The sequence below is a fragment of the Vigna umbellata genome, chromosome 2 (assembly GCF_029865625.1).
Source record: "Vigna umbellata cultivar VRB3 chromosome 2, Vumbellata_1.0, whole genome shotgun sequence".
NCBI lineage: Eukaryota > Viridiplantae > Streptophyta > Magnoliopsida > Fabales > Fabaceae > Vigna > Vigna umbellata.
This window is the reverse complement of record NC_142166.1, coordinates 9,550,723-9,562,267: the sequence shown is the minus strand read 5'-3', so window position 1 is coordinate 9,562,267 and position 11,545 is coordinate 9,550,723. Positions and strand designations below refer to the sequence as shown.

General features: G+C 38.3%; 1 protein-coding gene across 1 annotated transcript; it reads left to right on the top strand.

The window, feature by feature from the left end:
* The first annotated feature begins 342 nt into the window (after positions 1-342).
* Positions 343-939, top strand: LOC148203356 (uncharacterized). The gene has a single exon (XM_088107589.1). The coding sequence runs from the start codon at positions 343-345 to the stop codon at positions 937-939; it is 597 nt and encodes a 198-aa protein (XP_087963715.1).
* Positions 940-11,545: the final 10,606 nt, after the last annotated feature.

Sequence of the window (11,545 nt, the reverse complement as noted above, 5' to 3'; positions counted from 1 at the left end):
CCGCGTTCCCCTTTCTCTCTCTGATTCTCGTCTCTCATTTCTTTCTCTCACTAATCACGTGCATATATTACATTTAAGTAAAAGTAATATCTGAGTGTGTGGGTTTTTACTATTCTACCCTTTAATTCTAATATGGTATCAAGAGCATAGGTTCGTATTATTGTTTCCTGGTGAGTGATCTAGAATTGTGTGTATCCAGAGGAGAAGAAAGAAGGTTTCTTTGTGTGGTTAAAGATCAAATAAATTTCAAGATCTCAGCAAGAAAGGATGGCAGGATTTGGAGGAATACAGGGGCCACTACCAGTGTTTGATGGGAAGCAGTTTAAAGACTAACGCATTAAAATGCAAGCCATTTTTGGCTTCCAGGATGTTTCAGAGGTGATAGAAGATGGGTTGCCCGAGTTGAGTGACAGGGCTACTGAAGAAGAGAAAAAGAGTTATAAGTGGCAGGTGAAACTGGATAACAAGGCAAGATTTCTGCTATACCAGTGTGTCAGCCCAAAGATCTTCAACAAGATCTCCAAGGCTGCTACTGCTAAGGAGGTATGGGACATCCTAGTGAAGACTTATGGTGATGGAGACAGAAACACAAAGGTTAAACTGCAGGCACTGAGAAGACAATTTGAAATTCTAGTCATGGAGGAGAGTGAAACCGTGGCTGAGTACTTTGATAAGGTACAAGAATTAGTAAATAAGATGAGGGCGTGTAAAGATGGAATATCTTATGAGTATATTGTTGATAAGATCCTGAGAACATTATCATCCAGATTTGATAATGTTGTGGTTGCTATAGAGGAAACCCGAAGGAAGGAAACCATGGAGATAGAGGAATTGTTGAACTCATTGGAGGCTCATGAATTTCGTATTAATGAGCGCAGGCAATGCCAGGAGCAGGCCTTGCAGGCTAGATCTCAGTGGAAAGGCAAGAAGACAATTTGAAATTCTAGTCATGGAGGAGAGTGAAACCGTGGCTGAGTACTTTGATAAGGTACAAGAATTAGTAAATAAGATGAGGGCGTGTAAAGATGGAATATCTGATGAGTATATTGTTGATAAGATCCTGAGAACATTATCATCCAGATTTGATAATGTTGTGGTTGCTATAGAGGAAACCCGAAGGAAGGAAACCATGGAGATAGAGGAATTGTTGAACTCATTGGAGGCTCATGAATTTCGTATTAATGAGCGCAGGCAATGCCAGGAGCAGGCCTTGCAGGCTAGATCTCAGTGGAAAGGCAAGAAGACAATTTGAAATTCTAGTCATGGAGGAGAGTGAAACCGTGGCTGAGTACTTTGATAAGGTACAAGAATTAGTAAATAAGATGAGGGCGTGTAAAGATGGAATATCTGATGAGTATATTGTTGATAAGATCCTGAGAACATTATCATCCAGATTTGATAATGTTGTGGTTGCTATAGAGGAAACCCGAAGGAAGGAAACCATGGAGATAGAGGAATTGTTGAACTCATTGGAGGCTCATGAATTTCGTATTAATGAGCGCAGGCAATGCCAGGAGTAGGCCTTGCAGGCTAGATCTCAGTGGAAAGGCAAGAAGTTGTTCAAGAAAGGAGGAAAAGGTAGCAAGAAGGGTAAAGACTCACTGGACCAGCAAGGAGAAGCGTCCAGTGAATCAGGCAAGGTGAAAAATCAGAAAAATGGTGAATGGAAATTCGACAAAAAGAAGGTCAAGTGCTATAATTGTCAGAAACTTGGTCATTATGCCAAGGATTGCTGGAGTGGTGAAGGTGCTAAGAACAAACCAAAGAAGAGAGCTAATTTGGCCCAAGAGGAGGAATATGATTCAGAACCAGTGATGTTAATGGCTAAAACTGAGGAAAATTCATCAGAAAAGGATGTATGGTACCTAGATTCTGGGTGCTCTACCCACATGACAGGGAGAAAAGACTGGTTTTGCGAATTCAAGATGCTGCACAAGGAAAAATTCGATTTGCTGATGACAGGAGTTTGATGGCAGAGGGTACAGGCAGGGTTGTTCTAAGGGATGCAAAAGGAAAGGAAGTCACAATTGAAGAGGTATTGTATGTACCAGGTTTGAAATCAAATCTGCTGAGCCTGGGACAACTACTGCAGAAAGGCTATGTGATGAAGATGGAGGATAACAGCCTCAGTGTTTTCAACCAACAAAGGAAAATGATTGTACAAGCTCAGCTGTCACACAATCGGACATTCAGAGTTGTGATGAGTGTAGTAAAACACCAGTGCTTCACTACCTCAGAGAGCAAGGAGGAATGGTTGTGGCACTTGCGGTTTGGGCATTTAAATTTCAAAGATCTGTCTCTGTTAGGACAGAAAATAATGGTGAATGGATTGCCTAAAGTTGAGGTTCCAGATACAGTTTGCAGGGAGTGTGTGCAGTGTAAGCAAACAAGGGGCAGTTTTCAGAAGAATCTACCCCAGAGATCTGCAAGAAGACTAGGAGTTGTCTATTCTGATGTTTGTGGCCTATACAGGTTGAAACACCAGGAGGTAGCAAATATTTTCTGTTGTTCATTGATGATTACACTAGAAAATGTTGGGTGTACTTAATCAAGAGAAAAGGAGAAGTATTGTAGGTGTTTCAGAAATTCAAAAGAATGGTTGAGAAGCAGAGTGAGCAGAAGATTAAGATCTTGAGGACAGATGGAGGTGGAGAATATATCTCCACTGAATTCAAGACCTTTTGTGAAAATGAAGGGATTGTGCATGAGGTTACTCCTCCATATACACCACAACATAATGGTGCAGCGGAAAGGAAGAATAGAACTCTACTGAACATGGTGAGATGTATGTTAAAAAGCAAAGGATTGCCTAATTTTCTATGGGAGAGGCTGTGGTGACAACGACTTATATTCTGAACTTGTCTCCAACAAAGAGACTGGTGGGCCTGACACCTGAAGAGGCATGGACAGGGGTGAAGCCAGATGTCAAACATCTGAGAATTTTTGGATATATATGCTATAAGCATATACCGGATCAACTAAGGAGAAAGCTGGATGACAAAGGTGTGCCACTGATTCTTGTAGGCTATAATCCTACTGGAGGTTACAAGCAGTATGACCCTGTATCAGGGACAACATGTATCAGCAGGGATGTAGTTGTTGATGAGAGTAGGGCTTGGCAGTGGAAAGTAACTGAGCAGGAATTACCAACCATTTCTCTAGAGGATACCACTGCTGCAGTTGAAACAGAAGAGAACAGTGTGAATAGTAGGCAGAGAAGATCATCCAGAACTCCACAGTTGCCAGTACACTTGAGAGATTATGAGTTGTCCTATGAAGCTACTCTAACATCAGATGGACAGTGTGTTCATTATGCTCTAATCGCAGAGGCTGAACCAGTAGAGTTTGAAGAAGCTGTTAAAGATGAGAAATGGCATAAAGCCATGGAGGAGGAGATTGACTCCATAAAAAGGAACCAAACTTGGGAGCTGGTGGAATTACCCTCTGGAAAAAAACCCATAGCATTAAAGTGGGTTTACAAGTCAAAAATAAATCCACAAGGCATTGTTGTGAGGTATAAGGCACGACTGGTTGCTAAGGGATTCTTATAGAAGGCTGTAGTTGATTATGGTGAGGTATTTGCTCCTGTGGCAAGGGTTGAAACTATCAGATTAGTGGTATCTCTGGCCACTAAATTTTGCTGGTCTTTACACAAGCTTGATGTGAAGTCAACCTTCCTAAATTGAAGACTGGAGGAGGAGGTATATGTTGAACAACCACAGGGTTTTGAAGTCAGAAGGCAGCTGGACAAGGTGTATAGGCTGAGGAAGGCTCTATATGAGCTTAAGCAAGCTCCAAGGGCTTGGAACCAGAGGATTGATGGGTTCATGGGCAGTATTGGGTTTGAAAAGTGTGTTACAAAACACAGTGTATATGTGCAATGCTGTCAGCACAAAGGTAGAACAGAGAAGTTGATTGTGCGTCTCTATGTGGATGACTTATTAGTTACTGGAAGTTGTGAAGAATTAATTTCAGCTTTTAAAACTGAAATGCAAAATGAGTTTGAAATGAGTGATCTTGGAAGACTCAGCTATTTTCTTGGAATTGAATTTACCAAGATTGAGAGTGGAATAGTTATGCACCAGTCAAGATACGTTCTAGATCTACTAAAGAAGTATGAGATGAATGAGTGTAATGCTGCAAACACTCCTGCAGAAGTGGGATTGAGGCTAGAGAAAGAGCCAGAAGAGGAAGTTGTTGATCCAACAGCTTACAGGAGAATGGTTGGAAGTCTTAGGTATCTCTGTAACACCAGACCAGATTTGAGCTATAGTGTTGGAGTGATAAGCAGATACATGGAGTGTCCTAGAGTATCACATTTGAATGCTGTCAAACGGATAATGAGGTACTTAAAGGGTACACACTCGTATGGAATTCTACTTAGAAGAGGAAAGATTGGAGAAGAAGTACAAATTACTTCTTACTCAGATTCAGATTGGTGTGGAGACAAGACTGACAGAAGGAGCACTGCAGGGTACATTTTCTTCATGGAAGGATCTCCTATTTCTTGGTGTTCTAGAAAGGAACCAGTGGTTGCCTTGTCATCATGTGAGGCAGAATACATAGCTGCCTGTGAAGCCACGTGTCAAGCAACCTGGCTTAGATTTCTAGTAGAAGGACTGGAGATTGAGCTATCTGAGAAAAGGGTGAGACTACTGGTTGACAACAAATCAGCCATAAATCTTGCTAAGCATCCTACATCTCTTGGTAGGAGTAAGCATATTGAGACCAGGTTCCACTATATCAGGGAGTAGTGGGAAACTAGAGATTGTACACTGCAGATCCGAGGATCAACTTGCAGATATACTGACTAAAGCCCTTAAAGGCGAACGTTTTCTGAAACTCAGAAAGCAAATCGGGATGGTGCAAGCTGAGATCATTGAAGATCACAACAGAGAGAAATTGAAAACTTAGGGTTTTCATCAGGAAGAAGAAGATCAGTATAGGAGGAGTTTTTCTCCGATTTTAATCGGTGAAAAACTTGTGTGTGCTTGAAAGGAGGTGTCTTTACTGAGTTTAATTGGTGGAAGTTACTGAAAATCAAGGAGGTGAAGCTTTTCACCGATTCAATCAGTGAAAAAGAAGGGTTTCGTTGTTTAATCGCAGTTTTTCAAAGTTTTGTTTAGGAGGAGTATTAGAGTGTAAAACAAAACAGAAAAACAGTTTCATTCTCATGCTTATAATTACTGTAAATCATCTCTGTAATGGTTAATACAAAAATTTCGAGAGTTATTCAGTTACATGTAAGCCTTTGCAATCTATTGTTCAGTCTGAAACTGTGTGTGGTGGTGCTCTGCCGTGTGAGTGTTGGTGGTGATCGTGGAAGAGGGTCGGAACCCTAGCAGAGAGCCGCGTTCCCCTTTCTCTTTGTGATTCTCATCTCTCATTTCTTTTTCTTACTAAACACGTGCATTATTACATTTAAGTAAAAGTAATATCTGAGTGTGTGGATTTTTACTATTCTACCCTTTAATTCTAATAGTAACGAAGGATATCACGAAACTGGAAGTAACAAAGCATCCTTCCTAGTCTGTCGAATAATATCGTCGACTGCTGATGCAAAGTGTTCGTAGACTATTTTTTTTCCATAAACTGATATGCAAAAGAGCACATGAAAAAAACTATACAAGGGATAAAGGCATACAAAAATAGAGGAATAAGTGACCAAATATGATAGAGAAATCAAAACTTATGAAATTAGGTAAGCTGAATCAATGTCTGGAAGAAAGATTTTCATCCAAGCTAAAATAGACAAGTTTATCAGCATAATGTATTTCTTTCATGTTGGATATAGAACCGAAACTGGGCCCAATTACCTCATCGAGTACCCTCTATTACACATTTAACATAATTAGCTGTCAATTGACTTCAATTATATTTGGGACTTTGGGTACTGTAATACTAATATATACAAAAAAAAAAATTGTGAATAATGAAATCTACAGTAGAAACAATTTTATACCTTTTACTGTGGTTCAATCAGAAGTAAATAACTTAATTAGCAAAGATTGTTTTCGTAAATATCATATAAATCTTTTACATTCATTTAAAATTATTCTTTCTTATTTTTTATTTTCTTCTTTTTTAAAAAACTGCAAAAATTTATTTTCTTTAGGATTATTTTCCCATCATTCATAAAAGAAAATATACTGTAATGACAGCTAACATTATCTTATTAAAAATTTAAATTTATATTATATTTACAACGGGAGATGAAACCTTCAATTTGTAGTTTGAAATTCTCTTCTTTTTTTTTTCCCGCGGGTTCCTCATCTTTCTTTCCACCGTCACACGAGCTCCTTTCTCGTCTGCAGAGTTCACCGTTTCCGTGGAATCCATTAATTTCGAAACTTTCTCATTCTCTTATTTCCGTGGAATCATCTCTTCTCTCCGGAGCCATTAGTCTTGTAAGTGTTTTTCCTCTCTAGTTTAGCTGTTTAGTTCTTCTCACGAGTTATTTTGAGTTTTAGCTTGTGATAAACCTAACTTCATTTTTTTAACCCTAATTTCTATTTTTGTGTCTGGTGATAAATCATTGTATGTTAATATTGATTCTTGGTTTCATACTCCTTTTATTCATAATCTTTGTGTCTCTCCTTGGATGCGATCTGATAAGTGTTAACCTGGACATGTAGTGGCGGGGAGAAAGCGTCAGATTGAGGATATTTATGGATTTGGATATGTGAATGTCAAACTTAGGTTCAAGTTAGCTCTGTTTGTAAGACAGATTAGTTCCGCCCAAAGTCTGTTGTGTTTGAAGGGAATGTAATCATAATTGTTGGTGACAGATATTAGAAAGTGGGTTTTAAGCCTAACTCAACCCCACAAAACCGGCTTGTAGGGTGAGGTTTGCACCTCACTTATATATTATAATTTGGCCTTATCTCTAGTCGATGTGGGACTTCCAACACACCCCCTTCACGCCGAGGTATAGACATCTCGTGCGTGATAGTAGAAATTGGGTGGTCCGATAACGGCCCGATAGCGGGTGGAATAGAAGAATAGAATGTCCACTTAGAACTCGCTAGGATAGGCACTAACCATGGCTCTGATACCATAATAAAAGGTTTAAAGAATAATTCTGATATATTATTTCAAAGAGTAGAGTAACATATATATACATTTAAGATCCTATAATCCTTCATCTATTAAAGGAATGACAGGTGCACAAATCTGCACAAATTATAATAATATATAAATTATAACTAACATAATATTTGATTGCCTAATATCCTTTAATAGAATATTTGGCATATCTTAACACCCCCACTCAAGTTGGTGCATGGATATCACACATTCCCAACTTGAATAGAGACTCATTAAACAATCTTCTTGATACTCCTTTGGTGAGAACATCAGCCAACTGCAATTCTGATCTTACAAAAGGAAATGAAATTATTCCAGCTTCAAGCTTCTCTTTGATGAAATGTCTATCAATCTCCACATGCTTTGTTCTATCATGTTGCACAGGATTGTGAGCAATTGCTATAGCCGAAGTATTGTCACAGTACAAACTCATAGGTTCATTTTGTGTAAAGCCCAAATCTGATAGCACATTTTTAATCCACAAAAGTTCACATACACCTAGTGCCATGCCTCTGAATTCTGCTTCAGCACTAGATCTTGCTACTACAGGTTGTTTTTTACTCCTCCAAGTTACAAGATTCCCTCCTACAAAAGTAAAGTATCCAGAGGTAGATCTTCTATCATCTTTTGAACCTGCCCAATCTGCATCAGTGTACCCTTCTACCTTTAAGTTTTCATGATTGGAGAACAAAATTCCTTTTCCAGGAGCGGACTTCAAATATCTCAAAATCCTTTCAACAGCATCCATATGAAGCTTCCGTGGGTCATGCATAAATTGACTAACAACATTCACTGCATAAGTGATATCTGGACGTGTATGGCACAAATAAATTAATTTTCCTACCAGCCTTTGGTATCTTCCTCTGTCTATGCTTGCTGAATTTGAGCATTGAAAAAGTTTATGATTTTGTTCAATTGGTGTATCAGCTGGTTTACTCCCAAGCAGCCCAGTTTCCGATAGTAAATCAATAGTATATTTTCTTTGACATAGAAAAATACCATGTTTTGATCTAGCTACTTCAATACCTAAAAAATATTTAAGATTTCCAAGTTGTTTCATCTCAAATTCAGATGCAAGGTATTGTTGTAAACTAGAAATCTCATCTTGGTCATTTCCTGTAACAATCATGTCATCTACATATATAATCAAAGCTGTAATTTTACCTTTTCCTCTCTTAAAAAATAAAGTGTGATCAGAGTTACTCGCTCTATAGCCAAAAGCCTTCATAGACTTGGTAAACCTTCCAAACCATGCTCTTGGGGATTGCTTTAATCCATATAGAGCCTTCTTTAATTTGCAAACCTTCATTCCAATTGAATCAGTCATGCCTGGTGGAGAATCCATATAAATTTCTTCTGAAATTTCTCCGTGTAGGAAAGCGTTTTTCACATCAAATTGTAGAAGAGGCCAATCTTGGTTTGCAGCTAGCGACAAAAGTATTCTCACAGTATTGAGTTTGGCTACTGGTGCGAACGTCTCTTGGTAATCTACACCATAAGACTGAGTGTAACCTTTAGCCACAAGTCGGGCTTTATACCTCTCAATAGTTCCATCAGCTTTATGCTTAATTGTAAAGACCCATTTGCAGCCCACAGTTTTCTTCCCTTTTGGTAAGGATACAAGATCCCAAGTGTTGTTTTTTTCTAAAGCTGTCATCTCCTCAACCATTGCTTCGGTCCATCTAGGATCTGCCAAAGCTTCCTGTACATTACTAGGAATAGAAATTGAAGATAATTGAGATACAAATGATGCATATGACTTAGATAACCTGTGAGATGACACATATTTACTAATGGGATATTTAACTTTGGCTTGGAGGTCTGGTTCATATTTAACTGGAGGTTGACCACGGTTAGAACGAGGTGGAAGAATATATTGAACAGTAGTAGACTCAGTGTTTGGTGTGCTGGTGGTCTCACGCAGACAAGAATCAATTCCATGATCAATTTCATTAGTATTATCAGATATAGTATCAGAAGGTACCTCTGAAGAGTCAAGTTGAACCTGTGGAGAAGATTGAGCCAATTGGTTATGATCAGAAGACACTGTATTATCCAGAAAAGAAGGGTCCATATTTAGGATTGGCTCACTTCCTGCAGAATGATCCTCACACAATAATTTATCTTCACAATCAAACATATTAACATCATGATTATGCACTTCACTTTCATTGCCTCCCTGAAGTGGAGAATCAACATAAAAAAATTCATGCTCATTAAATGTCACATCCATAGAAATATAAAATTTCCTTGATGGTGGATGATAAGCACGATAACCTTTTTGAGTTGATCCATACCCAACAAAAACACATTTGATCGCTCGTTCTTCAAGCTTTGTACGTTGATGTGGGTGTAGGTGAACATATATAACACATCCAAAAATATGAGGTGGTAAATAAACTATGGGAGGAAGGATACAATGATCAGACAACACATCAAAAGGCCTTCGAAAGTTAAGCACACTAGAAGGAGTTCGATTAATTAAATAAACAGCAGAGCTCACAGCCTCACCCCATAAATGAGATGGGACATTACCATCTATCAAAAGTGATCTTGTCACCTCTAATATATGTCTATTTTTCCTCTCAGCCACTCCATTTTGTTGTGGTGAATAAGGACATGTAGTTTGATGCAAGATGCCTTTAGAGTTCATGAACTCTATTAATTCAGTCTTAAAATATTCTCCTCCATTGTCTGATCGAATGACCTTAATAGATGTGTTAAATTGTGTAACAATCAAATGATAGAAGGAACGAACCACATCACACACATCACTTTTATATTTAAGCAAATATACCCAGGTTACCCGAGTACAATCATCAACAAAACTAATAAACCATTTTTTTCCATGATGTGTAGATTTCGGGGCAGGGCCCCAAACATCTGTGTGAATTAATGAGAAAGGAACTTTAGTTTTGTTATTGCTTAAAGGAAACACAACACGATGATTTTTTGCCAAAACACAAGTTTCACAAAAAAAATCAGAAATATTGCATTTATGAAATAGTGATGGAAATAGTTTTTTTAAATAACCAAAAGAGGGATGTCCCAACCGTCTATGCCACAACCAAATTTCTTTTTTGTTTTTATCTTGTATGTGATCGTTCGCAAGACAAGTCAATCCTTTATTATGGTTTGATTGTGAGACATTTTCAAGATAATACAGTCCTTCACTCTCTCTACCACTAGCAATCTTCTCCTTGGAATGGATGTTCTGAAAAAGACAATGGGTTGGGTAAAATAAGGCAACACAAGAATGTGATTTGGTTAACTTGCTGACGGAGATAAGATTACAGTTTAATGTAGGAACAAATAAAACATCAGGAATCGATAAGGAGGGTGAGAGAGATATAGTACCTATACCTTCAATAGGAGATGAGACCCCATTGGCATTAATAATAACAGTTTTAGAACAATTAGAGGAAAAATTAGTAAATATATGAGGATCACAAGTCATATGATCAGTAGCACCCGAATCAATTATCCAATTACTATCCTTAGTAAGGACAGAAAGATTAAGGGCAGAGTTAGATACACCTGACTTGGTCACAAATCCGACAGCAGTAGAAATATAACTCTTGGAAGCAGCGGAAGTTCCAGAATCATGTTTCTCCGATTGATTGTCATCGGAAGAAGCCATCAGAAATATTCAATGAAAAAAGGACACTGATTCCTATATCTTAGAGGATATCAGTGTTGGCTCTGATAGCACTGTTGGGGGAGGTTCGACACACACATAGAACTCCACACATGATAAGATATTGTCCGCTTTGGGCCAAGCCCTCACGGGTTTGCTTTTGGTACCACTCCAAAAGGCCTCTTATCATTGGAGATTTCTATGTGTATATAAACCCTTGACCAGTCCTTATTTCACTCAATGTGGGACTTTGTTTGCACTTCAACAACAGACACCAATTCCTGAACAACGCAAAAGTAAAAATGTTGTGAGAAATGTTTCTCCTTCATATTATTCTGCAATATTTTAAACAACTTGTGCTTTAAATAATTTTTATCTATCAGTTTTAAATTCAGAACTGTTCTTGTTTAAAAAAAATTCAAATCAGGGAGGAAGAATGGCCACTTTGAAATTCGTGTGGAATTAATGATTGGTAATTAATAAATTGGTGTGGGCTTTGCACTGGTAGTAGTATCAGTTTACGGTGCAGAGATTTCACCTCCTTCCACAGGCTTTTTTACCTCTCTCCCACAAGTTTCCCTCAACATAGGACTCTTGCTTGGCTACATGGCAAATTATTTCTTTGAAAAATTGTCATTGAGACTTGGATGGAGAGTGATGGTGGCCGTTCCTTCAATCCCTTCACTTATTCTTGTCATTCTCATGTTAAAATTGGTAGAGTCTCCTAGGTTTTTAGTCATGCAAGGATGTGTAGGTGAGGCCAGGAAAGTGCTTTTACTAGTTTCTAATACAAAGGAGGAAGCTGAGCACAGGTTGAGGGAA